Below are 15,519 nucleotides of genomic sequence, written 5' to 3' on the forward strand. Positions count from 1 at the left end.
TAGGATGATGCTGCAGGGGATCCCCAGTGGTCTGCTGAGCAGATTATTGAGTCTAAACTCACCTGTGGTGGGTTGGTGATTGGGCGTCATCAGGTGGATATGATGAGTAAAATGACAGTCGTTATCTTTGAGGTGTTGGAGAAAGCTTGGATGTCTCTAGACTGCTCACTAATTGATATGAAAATTGAGTTTGGAGTCAGTGCTAAAACGGGTGAGTGTTTAGGGGTTAAGCCACAACCTGATAAATAGTTTGGTGAAATAATATTGAGAGTATTGAGAGGAACCAATTAACCTCACTGGTGAACAACGGTCAAGAGCATCTCTTAAAGGGTACTAATGGAGAACCCTGGGCTGTGTGTTAGTGCAACTTTTGCATATGATCAGGATTGTCACTGATTGTGTTGTGTACATAGTCATGTGAGCGACTAGCAGTGAACTAAGCTGTATAGTCAGGATGTAGTCCAGGCCTGTGAAATATCCGCCTTGAAGCGGATTTCCGCTTTTGTAATTTTCCCGTTTTGCGTTTTTCTTGCGGGCTCCGCTTCTTTCCCGTTCGTTTTTATCTTCCTTTTTTTACACCCGAAATAGATCATCAAAAAGTATGTACCTGGAATTGCGATTTAATTATGACGTACATGTATGAGTCGGGGGCTAGACCCAGTAAAATGATCCGCGTTGGTCTTTCATTGGAGCCGTTGTTGTTAATTTTTCGTTTAGCATGATGTCTGTTATACATGTACCTCAATCTCATTGTTCCATTGCACCAAGAGAGGGCACTTTTACTAAAAGCTGTATTAAAAAGCCAACATCCTGAGACAAGACTAGGTACACATAGTTTTCCCACAAGCATCGACGTACGTACACAATGTATGTTGTGTGTGTATTTTTGAGGCAAGTAAATATTATGGCAGTCGACGATGAGGACGCATCGCGCTTGTGGAATACCTGTTTAAAAATATCTTGAAAATGAGGATGCACAACACATTGTAACAATGTAAGAATTGTAGCCTATGTTTCTGTGAGTGTTTTGTCTACGCTGCCTTATCTGGACAAGTTCTCCGATGGCCCAAATTCCGGACAAAAGTTTTCCTGCCTTTCTTTTCCCTGACCTGGTAGTCTTAAATTTGCCAAATTGCTGGATTTTGACAGCAATTGTGCCCTGACTTGATAACTTTTTGAGATAGGGGTGATCTGCATGGTCTTCGAAAGGTCATAGAGCTGTGTGTGCGGGGTTAAACTGGTTAGTTGAAAGAAAAGCAACAATCGCGAATGGACATACATGTAGCAATTAATAGTCGTGATTTTGGCACTTGTTTCTCTAGTCGCACTATTTGCCCAGGTTGAGTGCTAACCTTGACAACTGGTCAAGCTACACACAATAAAATCATTGACAGATTTGTTACTAAATGGTTAACATAAATTTTTTTGCTTTCTCAACTCAAGATTGATAATTTTTGTCAAAATCAGCTGAATCGTGGCATAAGTGATGTTGCAACTTCACATAAAAAAAATTTTGAAATTAATCTACACTAACTTGATTTATTTGCCATCCAATAAACTGGCTTGGTCAGCTTTTGACAGTAACTATTATCAGACAGCATGGGGCCAACCATGATAGACTAAACGTCAAAACAAAAATACAGGTCTTCTTCACTCTACTAACTGGTAGAGTCGAATGACTAAATTGCATATTCCCTATACCACCAGGCAATATTGCTAAGACTTTAGACACAAAAGCGCCGTCCTACCCACAATGCCCCTTGACATGCTTGCCACGAAGTCATCCTCTTTTCTCTTACCCACAGTTGGGTGAGGACGTAAATAATTCTGTGTCCAACAGTTTACTGTTTTTTAAAACACCTTACCTTTATTGCCGAGATCTGAAATAAAGACTGAGATTGAAGATAGTAGAGTTGTTGTTAAGTTGAAGTGTTTGAGATATATAGATCATTGATTAAATGAGAAGTTCAAGGTAATTGGGGACGGCTACGACTGTCGGAAGTGGGGGTATGTCCATTTCTCCGGGACAATCAGAGCTCTCGGAGTGCTGGGCCGGTGACACTCCGTCTCTGGGCTCGCAGCCCTTCAACCGGCCCCCACAGCCTCAGTCGGCTGCGTCGGCTGGGGGACCCACTGACCAAGGAGGGAGCCTTCCCGCTCCCCCTCTTTAGTCAGCGTACTTGGGTCCACCCATTGAAGGTCAAGCGCCCCGGCAAGTCCAAGAAAACTTTTTCTGGGGTGGCGACCAAGAGAGGTACAGTGGCGCTCAGAGTATAAGCCTTTAGAAACACGATAAACACGATCCAAGCGTGTAAGCTTGAAGCGTGTGGATTAAGACACGATGGGAGGATTAGTTTGGATTATAGTAAACCTCCATCGCTCCCTGTGCTACACGCTAAACACGCTCCAATACAGGACATGATATGGACTGAAGAAAACACACACCCGAGATTTGTCCAGCCATCAATAAAGCCGACCAACGACCAACATGACGCATACCTTTGGAGGGCTTCAATCAGCTGGGAGTTGGGGCAATTGAGATTGTTATCATCACTCATCCTATAGTGTTTGACAAAGGTGTGAAAGCCATCCCACCTGAGGGAATCCATGAGGATTTATTTTAATGGAACACTAGGATAATAAGTGATATTGTATTTAAAATATTTAGAGTTGTAAAAAGTTATCAGGTTTTCTTTTTTGAATGGGTAAAATCCATTAAGGAATGGCAGAGAAGCAAAATTAATTTCCAAGTGTTGTTACACCTGCATCAATTTTAGGACAAGTTAGTGTAACATTTCCCCTTCCGTTTTTTTTTTATCAGTCCGGTAATAATTATTTCGCCAGTCCTGGGTTGTTTCCTGTCCCTTAATTTTTCCCTCCAGGGTTGTTTAAGATTGTTTCCAGTCCCAGGTTTATTTCTCCCTCCGCGTTCCCCCCCCCCCTTAATATATCCCTGTTCCCTTCCTAGGTTTATTCCCCATATCCTGGGTGTTTTCTCTGTCTAGTAATATTTCCCATTCCAGGTTTATTTCTCCATCCAAAGTTTATTTCCCCCTTCCCTGTTTTTATTTTCAGTCCCGTAATATTTCCCCGTTCCCAAGTTTTTCCACATCCCCAGTTTATTTCCCCTACCCGTTTTTCTCAGAGTCCCAAGTTTTTCCTTGTCCCATGTTTATTTCCCCATCCCGGTTTTTTCTCTGTCCCTTAATTTTTCCCTCCAGGGTTGTTTAAGATTGTTTCCATTCCCAGGTTTATTTCTCCCTCCGCGTTCCCCCCCCCCCCCTTAATATATCCCCGTTCCCTTCCTAGGTTTATTCCCCACATCCTGGGTGTTTTCTCTGTCTAGTAATATTTCCCGTTCCAGGTTTCTTTCTCCATCCAAAGTTTATTTCCCCCTTCCCTGTTTTTATTTTCAGTCTCGTAATATTTCCCCGTCCCCAAGTTTTTCCACATCCATGACATCCCCGGTTTATTTCCCCTACCCGTTTTTCTCAGAGTCCCAAGTTTTTCCTTGTCCCATGTTTATTTCCCCATCCCAGTTTTTTCTCTGTCCCTTAATTTTTCCCTCCAGGGTTGTTTAAGATTGTTTCCATTCCCAGGTTTATTTCTCCCTCCGCGTTTTTTCCCCCAGGTTTATTTTCTCCTCCCAGGTTTATTTTTCCCTTTCCAGTTTTTTCTCAGTAGTACTTCCCCATCCCGGTTTACTCGGCTAATTTCCCCGTCCCAGGTTTATTTCCCGAGTCCTGTTTTGTCTCTGTCCCTTAATCATTCCCCGTCCCAGATTGTTTCCCGTCTAAGGTTTATTTCCCCCTCCAGTTTTTTCTCAGTCCCGTAAAATTATTTCGCCGACCTGGGTTGTTACCCCCGTCAAAGAATGTTGATTTCCTCCTGGTTTTTTTCTCCTTAATATTTTCCCGTTCCGTTCCCGTCCTAGGTTTATTTACCCATCCCAGGTTTTTCTCTGTCTCGTAATATTTCCTCGTCCCAGGTTTAAGTTCCCTGTCGCAAATTTTTCCACATCCTAGGTTTATTTTCCCCTCCCGTTTTTTCTCTGTCCCTTAATTTTTCCCGTCCAGGGTTGTTTCCCGTCTTAGATTTATTTCTCCTTCCCGTTTTTTTGTCAGTCCCGTGATAATTATGTCGCCGACCCTTGGTTGTTTCCTCCATCAACATGATCAAAGAAAGTTTATTTCCTCATCCCTCCGGGTTTTCTCTCCCTGAATATTTTCCCGCCCTTAATTTTTTCCCGTCGAGGGTTGTTTCCCGTCTTAGGTTTATTTCTCCTTCCTGGTTTTTTTCTCACAGTCCCATAACTATTATTTTCCCGTCCTGGGTGGTTTCCCTGTCAAAGAAGGTTTATTTCCTTTTTTCCCGTCCCTTACCATTTCCCCATCCCATGTTTCTTTTCTCCTCCAAGGTTTATTTGCCCTTTCCATTTTTTTCTCATAGTACTTCCCCGTCCCGGTTAACTCGGCTAATTTCCCCGTTCCAGGTTTATTTCCCGAGTCCCGTTTGTGTCTCTGTCCCTTAATTTTTCCCCGTCCAGGATTGTGTCCCGTCTAAGGTTTATTTCCCCCTCCAGTTTAAACATTAGGTTTATACAGCCAAGGTCAGTTGTGTGTTCCTTATCGGCAGACAATGTATCAAGTTTCAATGTCAAAGAAAGATGAGTTGGCAGCGGAAATGGTACTGTAAACTGGAATTGCAAAGAAGTGTTGGCAAACTGGCATTCGGATACAATCTATTCAGTTAGCTCAATCAATACGTTTCGTTTTGAAACAAAATGTTTGAGTCAATGTAAGCACCAATAATTACCAACGAAGTACAACTGTTGAAGGTCGGTTATTCTTGGTTGTTTATTGTCTGGCTGCTGACTGTCAACTGTAAACGAGCGTGTTACATTAACACTATGAACACGATGGCGGCGCTCTGCGATAACTTCGTCCATTGTTCACTAAATGCATTCATTGTCATAAGTTGTGTGGTGAACAGATTAACACTTCAGGTTTACGCCCGTGTTTATCGCGATCGTGTTGCACGTTCCACTAAAATAGCGTGTTAGCCAGGGCTTATACTCTGAGCGCATCTGTAGGGCTAATGGTTACTCCTTTCCCGAAGGGATTCCCCCGAAGGGATTCCCCCTTCCACACGGCTCAGCGTACCCCGCCCTCGCCGACCTAATGGGTTTCCCCGCGACGGTTGTGGACGGGCTTTTGCGAGGCCACCATCTGAAATTTTCGACCTAAACTTCGGTGTTCATCAGCAGGATGACACGGATGTTGAACCCGTGACCTTACGGACACCTGATCCCAAGACCGCGTCATAGACTCCTGTCATGTACCGCCCCCTGTCTCGGTTGAGGGAGGGTTTGTAGGCTTTGATGTAGGCTGCCTCCTTCACTCCCCTATCAAGATCTTGCGTCTCTGTCTAGATAAGTTACTTTGGAAATGTCTACATGGTGGCCAGGTGATTCTATGTGGATGTGTTGGGAAATCTCTGAACAGGACGAACTGGGGCGGCCGTGCTCCAAAACCTAGTCTTGAGCGATCGCTCGGTTTCTCCGATGTAGGTTTCTGTACATTGGCCCTGTCTGGTCTGTCCTTGACAAAGAATTTGGTAGACCACTCCCGTATGGTCCTTCTTGGCTGTTTTGTCCTTGGGTGATACGAGTAGTTGTCTAAGGGTGTTTGTGGGTTTGAAACACGTGTTAATGTGTATGAAGCAAAGATTCTTTTAAGGGCTTCCGATGTCCCTGTGGGATGTTATTTGTTTTTGTATTCATTGGGTTAGTGACCCTCTTAAAGGCCCACTTACATGTAGGATACCTGCACTTCTGTAGAGATCGGTGGATGTGGCACTTTTTGTTGTCCTTCTCGATCTCAGTGGTGATGATGGAATCAGCTCAATGATTAGGTGTTTTGATAACACCCAATTTATGTTCAACTGAGGGATTTAGGTTGTTTCTTTGTTTCTTTATAAATGAGGTTGACTTTAATATGAGACTGGAAGATGAATTCTTTATAACACGCACGCATGTTGAATACAGAAAAATAAAGCACGTCTCTGTCCCATATCCAACGAGGCCATGGGGCGCAGTTCAAGCACGGTTTTTTTCGGTATTCCACTCGGGCTTGTGTGATAACTTTATTATCTTCCAGTACGCGCTTATCCACAAATCAAATGCTACAACTGCAGGGTGGTATAAAAAGCTACCAACTCCCAGTTTTTATATTGCACTCTGCGTATTGTGAGTGTCAATGTGTCACGCTCCGCATACGGACAATGCAAAAATTTAATTCTAAACTTTGCGCGTGCATGCTGTTCGTCGTGAAATAATGTTCTGAAATTTTAAACTTTGTGTGTTGCACGTGTGACTGGAAGATTTCGGCCTCGTTGGATATGGGACGCAGAAGCGCTATATTTTTCTGTATTCCTCTTGCGCTTGTTTGATAATTTATAATACACTAGAAAGGATTCATTATGGCTGTGGTGTAAACATTCTACATAGATCTATACAAAATTGTAATACAATGATATGTTATCTACTACAGGTGAAATCGTTTTGGCTGATATTATTGACAGTGACTCATGGCGTTTATGGCCAAAGGGTGATCGTAGACTCATGAAGGATAAACAAGTCTATCGAGAGTTCAAGGAAGTGACAAGTGAGGGCTTGCAACAAGTGATTCGCAACTTCCAGTGGGTTGCAGATCAGCTTGATGTAAGTACATACAGGCAGTATACATTAAAATAGGATATGATTCAGTCTGTATTGTCAAAGAATTTTGTGGGAATTTTGTAAAAAAAGTGAGTGATTACATGTAGGTTGATTACACCAAACGTTAGTTGTGGTGTACAATCGGATTTGTCCACAAAGAGGACAATATAAGAGCCAGAAGGCACCCTTTGCAGCCAAATTGAATCGTTGTGGCACCTCAGGAATAGCAAAGTAAACTTCTTTGCACCAAATAATCTAGTGGGACTTCTGAAAAAGAGCCCTAGATAAGTGATTGGGGCATTTTGGGGTAAAAGCGGGGAACTAGACTGTTTTATACAATTCGGGTGTGCTGATTCTGAAGAAAAGTGGTTCCCAAGCGAAATTTTGAGTTTTTGACCATCTAATTTGCATATAATCATATTTGTGACTGTTTTTAAAACCATTTTAAGCAATTACCTCTGTAACAAGACAATACAAAATGACAAGTGATGCATCTGTACTTAGATGGTTAAGGTCACGGAATAGGATTAAAACATTTCTGAAGTAATTAGTGGTAATTAATACTCATAATTATGCAAATAAGTGGCCGCCATTACAAAAACATCATTTCTCTTCAATATCTCTGTAACTAGGCAAGCAACAGTGTTTTTCCTATGCTCTGAGGCTGAAACAATGTGATCAATGATAAGCCAGATGCTTTATAAATATGCAAACGAGCTAGTAAAATAGCTTCAAATGCTTATTAATATGCAAATCAGCAAGTATGACTACCAATGAATTTGATAATCACGAATCAATGCTTAATGTATATCTAAGGTCAATCCTAAATTGGGTATAGAGTGAACTGCTGTTGCCTAGGAACATGTAGCCATACAATGAGTTTGATCACCAATCTGTTGCTGAAATGCACTCATTGATGTGTTGAAACCCATGCTTCTGGCATGAGCACAAAATAACGCCCAGCAGTTAACTTTTAGGGATTTGACTCAATGACATCAGTATGGGCTGTGGTTCTGAGTCACCATGTTCCCATCCATTGTATATGGGCTCAGGAAGCTCAGGTATGGAACACTGATTATTTATCAAAACATTGCTTGATAGGGAGTACCCATCAAATTGTAACAGAGAGCATCAATCGTTGGGATTGCTGGGCTGTCATAGTTCACACCTTGGATCAATAAAGAGTTACAAAGTCAACTGAAGCCACAAAAAGTTAAATCTTTAGTTAAATCATCTCTTAATTCAAACTTTTCAGCCAGTGAAGTGGACTTGGCAGAAGCCCATGCTTAAGGACAGCCGCAAGTAAACTGGACAACCTGCAACCTGGGGGGGGGGGTGTGGGGGGTATAGACACTGTTATATGTCGGGCCAAGACATTGCCTGCACACATGTCCGCAGCATCGATCCTGTCCACTCCCGGGACTGGAAGTAAATGCTTTGCCATAACATTTACCATTGGTGTCCTTTTAAGGCTATAATAGGACTTGTGGGAACCACTCTTGCGGCCAGAGAGGTCCTTCTCCTAGGTAGACTACCAATCTAGGCTTACAGGTTCTACCTACTCGGGATAGTGATCAGGGTTTTGCTTCTCCTAAGTAGACTACCAATCTAGGCTTAGAAGTTATTCCTTCCCAAGTGTTTACTTCAGAAATGCTTTAATCCTTTTTTAGACCTTCAAAACATAGGTAAACCACTTAAATTGTCATCTTTGCTTGCCTAGTTACTGAGATATTGAAGAAAAAAGATTTTTCTGTAATGGTGGCACTAATTTGCATATTTATGAATATTAATTACCACTAATTACTTTAGAAATGTTTTAATCCTATTGCGTGACCTTAACCATGTAAGTACAGATGCATCACCTGACATTTTTTATTGTCATGTTCCAGAGGTTTGCTTGAAATGGTTGACAACAAGTCAAAAATATGATTATGCAAATTAGATGGTCAAAAACTCATAATTTCGCTTGAGAACCATTTTTTTCAGAATCAGCACACCAAAAATGTGTGAAAAAGTCTGGTTTCCCACTTTTACCCCAAAATGCTCCAAACAGTCACTTTTTCCAGGAATCCCACTAGACTAAAAGGCCTTGTCCGAATTGACACAATCAGGGACTGCAGTCACTTGACTCATAGAGGGTACACTCAAATGAAGCAAGCAATGCACAGTTTGTGTGGAAATACATAGCTGCTTCCCATGTATGACAGAAGCACTAGGAAGCTGTATGCTTACCATGCACACTGTGCTTGGCTTGCTTTGATTACATTATATTATGAGTCTCAAGACCCAGTTGTTGATTGTGTTTATTGATGGCAATGGCTACGGCTGGATCACTCATAATGAATGTTCTTTGTTATAGCTGGAGTAGATTGATTGCGATAAAATCATATATTCTGGCTGGCTGATGCAGCATTTTGCTTGGAAAGTCTTACTCAAGTAACACAAGTGTCACAACCAGAATCTAGACCCACCCGCTAGAAGCATTAGTCACACTAAACCCCTAACTTGACATTAACACTCACTTACCTGCTTGATGTTGTTATTTTTTTCCTAGTCTTTCATCCCATCTCCCAAAGGACAAGCTGTGGTCATTATGGGTTCACCTAGTGATATGGTACATGGGGAGAAGATACGTGATCTGTGTTTGAGCTTTGGATTCCCATGTCATCTACGAGTAAGCTCCGCCCATAAGGGAACTGACGAGACACTCAATATAGTAGCTCAATATGAAGGTATAACAATCAAGACCTGTGGTTTTAAATATATCCACATTGTTATCTCACCTAACTTAAAACTTCAGTCATTTAGGTTTAATAGGTTTAATCATTTAGGTTTAATGTTATTTCTCCGTGTTTTCATTAATATCTTTTCCTGTGCAGGAAGTCACTTGTAATGACTAGCTTAAAAAAAAAAAAATCCAGACATGATTTGATACATTGCTATGAAGGAGGTTAGTATTGTCACTTCTTGTTGAAGTGTAGTTCATGCTTGGTGCGTATCAAGATTATAGATCTATGTCAGTTAGGACTCAACAGTCAAATCAGTCATACAACTGTTTAGCATTAGTATAACATACCTACAGTCCGCAAGCAGACTCAAACTAAATGTACATTTGTTCTTAAATATTTGAGGCATTTGACATAATACTCTTACAGAGCACTCCATGCATGCTGGCTTGTGCAATTTTAACAGTGTCACCTCCCCTCCCCCCCCCCCTCATTCGGCATGCTTTGGCATCTTTTGCTAATTCTAGTTCACAGTACAATAAGATATGAATAGCGTTTTCAATTTTCATTAAAACATTTGAGTTCTCAACTTTAAACAATTTTTTGGCTACACCTGCTCACTGAATTGTTGAATGATCTGTATTTATGTCATACATACATCTTTACATCATGTAAATAAAAGGCCTTTTTTTATTGAAACAACTTTACAGTCACGCCCTGGCACATGCTCTTGTGGGGGGAGGGGGGGGGGGTTTGTTGACTTTTTCAAGTGTAATTTTATTGTGTTTCCCTTATGAGTTATTGGTTTCCTTTTTAGATCATCAACCAATATTAAAGAGGAAACTCATTCTTTAAAGGAACATTACAGAATTGGTTTTGCTAACAAAACAGTTGCTGGCAGTGTAAGCACTTTATATAATCCACCATACATAAACTGACAAGCCTGTAGAAGTTTGAGATCGATCGACTCTCTGGGTCACGAGAAACTAGTGAAAAACCGATAATACATTTTGCATGACATTGATGAAAACAAAAAAATGAATAAAATGCTCACTGAGCGATAACTCCAAATGCAAAGTTAAGTTAAAGACATCTCAGGCAGAAATTTTCAAGGGATGTTTTCTACTATCATCATTATTAGACCGTGTAAGTTCGATGTAAATCTGTGATCTTTACGATTTGGTTTCTTACTAATTCTGTAACCTTCCTTTAATTGACATAGTTTTGATAATTAGTAATTGCATTATAATCAAACCAGAAAGTGAAATGTTTTTATCGTGCACTGTGAATGGGACTTGGATATATAATAAGATTGATTGTTATTTGCAGCTTCAGGGATTGCCACTGTCTTCATAGCAGTTGCTGGTCGTAGTAATGGGCTTGGTCCAGTCCTATCTGGTAACACATCATTCCCAGTCATTAATTGCCCTCCAGTCAAAGCTGAATGGGGACCTCAAGACATTTGGTCATCTCTACGTCTGCCTTCTGGTAAGATTTCAGATTGAAACCATTACTTAATCACATAAAGGAAAATGCACTGGGATTTAATGTTTGTGTCTCTTGGGAGATGGCCCAACCTTGGCTAGGAGACACAGCTGATAATTAGCAATGGCATGCTAGAATGTGCGACTTGCCTCCCATGGGAGGTACTGTAATTTCTTTGTATAATCTTTCATGAAAAGAGAAGGGGTTCGCCCCAGTGTTTCTGGCTGTGACTGCTGTATGTGCCGTAGCACCTTGTAAACCATTACATGGTGCTAAGGATTAGGTCTCATAATTTCAAAATTTCGTCCCACTCACCTTGCAGTAAAATAAATTGGCGCTTGTATCCTTTGGAAAACGGCGCGTTAAAAAAAAAAAATTATTATTATTAAACATGATATGTTGTACATACTGTTTTTTAGATTGAAGTTGAACTGTATGACTTATTGTTGTTTCTTGGCTTGATAAATGTAGGCCTTGGATGTAGTACTGTCATGTCAGCTGATGGAGCAGCATGGTGTGCAGCTCAAATGCTATCCCTGACTGATCATGTCATCTGGAGTACTATTCGTGCCCGTCAGATGAATACATGGCTGGCACTTAAAGCGGCAGACTTCAAGCTCCAGACTACTGCTGATACAAACTAGATCAGCCACAGTCACAATCCAAATCAAGGTTTCTATCTACGTATTCAATACTAAGGTCAGACCTTGCTTTCATGTAAGTGATTATTTATAAACATATAGTCCTATACTGTAATTTTCGGCTTACAAACCACGGTTTATACGTTGATTTCGACCTTAACTTCTGCTGTTTATGCGCCGAGCGGCTTATATGCCGATATATTAATATTGGAGGGGGAAAAAACAGCGTAATTTTTTTTTAAGAAAGATCGATTGTAAAATTAAATTAAAAAAAAAAATAAATAAATAAACAAACAGACAGACAGGCAAAATCATACATCGCCGCCGCAAACTTACTCAGAAAATTCTTAAAAAGTAAGTTATTGAATGGTGGACGACTCCACCAATATTGTCTGCCGTTACAATGTCCCTTTTTTATTCCTGGATGAATGGGTTGCAAAAAGTCCTATTTCTACTCCATATTTCTATAAGGATCTCTGTCTATTCAACAAGATTGTTTTTTGTTCATATTTCTGAACACTTTGAACGTCAAAATGTTGTTAGTCCAGCGGCTTTTCTTGATAACAATTGGAAATAATTGTCATCCTCGAACAGATGATATAATCCGTAATGGTCTAGACCAGATTTCAACTAATTTGGGGGTGCTGAATCCGAAAATGACGGATACCAAGGCTAATTTTTAGTCCTTGTCCCTGAAAAATCAAATTTAAAACAATACAGAAAACCTAGCAGACGACGGACTTCTCACGTGAAAAATAGTCAGGTTCTGCTGTGGTTCCATATTGATGTTGTCAGGATACCATACAGGGCAGGTACCCGGGTGCAGGTCAGGTATCAGTAACAAACTTTTGGGTGTACTTGATAGATCTACAACCAAGTTGCACTTTCAGAGGGACCAACAGGTGTTTTCAATGTCATTTTGAAAGTATTTGAGTTAGTGTTTTTTCTAATAAAGAGTTATTTATTATTTGAACATAATTTCTCTGTTGTTAAAAGCACAAACCGATTATTTTCTCTTATAATATAGGCCTATATACACCACTTAAACAGGTAGGCCTACCAGGTGTAGTCTAGACTCAACAATGATTCAGAAAATTGTATTGTATATCAACTTTTCAGTGCTCCCTGTTTTTGAATAGGTTAGCTTTTAGTGTTCACACTCATGGCTTGAAATTATCTTACCAGTCAAAAAATCTTTTAGAGGATTTTAAAGTAACTCATTTTTCGATTACAATTCTCCGTCGTTTTAGAAAGTATTCTTCACCGTCGTCTGCTAGGTTTTCTGTATTGTTTTAAATTTGATTTTTCAGGGTGAAGGACTAAAAATTAGCCTTGGTATCCACCATTTTCAAATTCAGCACCCCCAAATTAGTTAAATCGGGTATGTTACCAACTTTTACTCAAAAATTCCGCTCACTTCCTTAACTAGAGCCCTTTTTGGAAATCTGGTCTAGACTATAATGTCTCATGATGTAGCAGGTCAAGGCATGATCGTAGTACGAGGTACGAGATATTAAAGAAATATAGTTGGGTTAACTTGCGACACACACTTCTGGGTACCAGCTGCCATAGTAAATGCGTGTACAGATAAATGCATGCTTTTTAGAGTAGACTTTGATAGGATCATCTCGCAAACTCGCACACCATTCAAGCGGCCCATGTAATAAAAACGTTAATACGGAGACGTCAAGTTTTTTCCTTTATTTTTCACTTATTTCAATGAAAATGTGAACAATTATAAATAAATTTATGTCGGTTGGGGTTTGTGAAGTTGTTATTGATCCGCGGTCATATTATAAAGCTGGGGCTGCTGTCAGAACTGACCGGCAGCGACCGTGGTAGTAGCTACAACGTTGATCAGTTGTCAAAATTATGATACCAATAACAATTAAATAGACCCACTTGCTGCAGACCATCCAAACACGATCTATGGTGTTAACTTTAATACAGTTTGACTTTATTGCAACACATCACCTACATGTACTGGCGACGTTCAATGACTGATGTGCCTACCGCCAGTCACTGCACATCACCTCAATGGACCGCAAATACGCACGGCCCCTCTCTTTGTGCACTCGTGACTGCGGTTTATATGCCGAGCGGCTTATACACTGACACCTAAATCTTTTTATTTTATTTTTGGGGGCAATGCCCTTTTTTTGCTTGGCGGCTTATAAGCCGAAAATTACGGTATTGGTTGCACTAGAAGAAAAGAAAGGACGTTTAACTGTTTTTGTGCAAATCTTTCCTGGAAAACAATTCTCTGAAATACTGCCCAAGTCGTTGAAATGACTTTTGAAGCACCCACAAATCATCCATTCATTGTTATTAAATGTTTTGCTTATATTTTTTAAAGTCTTCAGCTAACCTTGACCACCTAATTTACTGAAATGTTTGGGACGTGTTTGTATGTGTTAATTGAAATCTAGAAGTAAGGTATTAATTAAATCATTCAAGAACAGTGGTGTACATTGTCTTTAACCATTGGAATAATTGCATACGAAATAAACACTTGTCAGGTTTCTAATTATCTTGGTTTTTACCCTGCACTGATGTGGGATAATAAGTTCAATAATTGACTTTACCATTCCTACCTGTATGTTGGTATAAAAGGTGTAGTCCACAGAATGGCAGGCGGATTTAACCATTCATATACAAGGTGTAGTCACCAGAATGGCAGGCAGATTTAACCATTCATATACAAGGTGTAGTCACCAGAATGGCAGGCAGATTTAACCATTCATATACAAGGTGTAGTCACCAGAATGGCAGGCAGATTTAACCATTCATATACAAGGTGTAGTCACCAGAATGGCAGGCAGATTTAACCATTCATATACGTGTACAAGGTGTAGTTCCCTTAGTGTCATGAATCTGCACCAAGAGAGACACTGGCACATTGTACACACTTGATTAATTATTTGTTTAATAATGTGACTCACATGTACATACACATGTAACATGTACCTGTACATGTAATGTGACTTGTATACATGTAATTTGACTAACATACATGTAATGTGACTTACAATACGTACATGTACATGTATATCCTCTTTTTCACGTGGTGGCGGTAAACATTGGTTAATTTTCAGGTGGTGGGAAAAAGTGGTTGAATCATTTTGATTACTCCAACTTACAAATAGAGTTTCAGGCAAACATCTGTGCAATGGTAATGGACATGTCAGTCAGCATTCCACATTGTCATAAGTATTTGAAGACAAAAAAACAAAAAACCTTACATTTGATTGGTTCTTAAGTTTAGACTCATTCCAATCCTATTTTATTTTTCTATAATAAATAAGATGTATGTTGTATCAATCACTGGTGCCTTGAACTGAATATTCAAATTAGTGTTGCTACTTCCCACCATACTGAATGTTCATAAAGTCAAACTAAATTATCTCAAACCTGGCCCAGAGTTAATGTATGAGCTTAAGAATGTACAATGTCCTCATCAGGATTGTTCCATTTGGGCTTAGGAGTGAGGGACAAACTACTTTGTTATTATCTTAAATAGAAGTGTGAGCAGAATAACTACAAAGAGTGAAATAAAGAAGTTTGGCAAATTCAAAATAAACCAGCTGCTACATGTATGTATATGTATGTTTCTATGTTATGTAAAGACTGTCTCTTTCATTACTGGAGTTGGTATAATCAAACTGCTAAGGCATGTAAGGTGATCACCAACTATAGGGTACTCTTGACAACAATCATGTTTTTCTTTTTAAAGCCATTGGACACTTTCGGAACAGAAACAAAATAATAATAACTTACAGGGTTTACAGAAGGTAATGGTGAAAGACTTCTCTCGAAATATCATTCCATGAAATGCTTTACTTTTTGAGAAAACTTTAAAACAATTATCAATTCTCGATATCGAAAATTACGGATTTGTTTTAAACACAAGTTATGACACGGCGAAACGTGTGGAAACAAGGGTGGGTTT

The 15,519-nt window shown here is 39.9% G+C and overlaps 1 protein-coding gene across 2 annotated transcripts in view; it reads left to right on the top strand.

The window, feature by feature from the left end:
* Positions 1–12,197, top strand: part of LOC117293910 (multifunctional protein ADE2-like) — a 33,297-nt gene extending 21,100 nt beyond the window's left edge. For both annotated transcript variants that reach the window (XM_033776388.1, XM_033776387.1), the window contains exons 4-8: positions 4–211; positions 6,552–6,721; positions 9,273–9,450; positions 10,774–10,932; positions 11,401–12,197. In XM_033776388.1, coding sequence (XP_033632279.1) covers positions 4–211; positions 6,552–6,721; positions 9,273–9,450; positions 10,774–10,932; positions 11,401–11,573 — 888 coding nt within the window. In that variant the 3' untranslated portion in view covers positions 11,574–12,197. The remainder of the gene's footprint in view (positions 1–3; positions 212–6,551; positions 6,722–9,272; positions 9,451–10,773; positions 10,933–11,400) is intronic.
* Positions 12,198–15,519: the final 3,322 nt, after the last annotated feature.

Source organism: Asterias rubens, chromosome 8, assembly GCF_902459465.1.
Source record: "Asterias rubens chromosome 8, eAstRub1.3, whole genome shotgun sequence".
NCBI lineage: Eukaryota > Metazoa > Echinodermata > Asteroidea > Forcipulatida > Asteriidae > Asterias > Asterias rubens.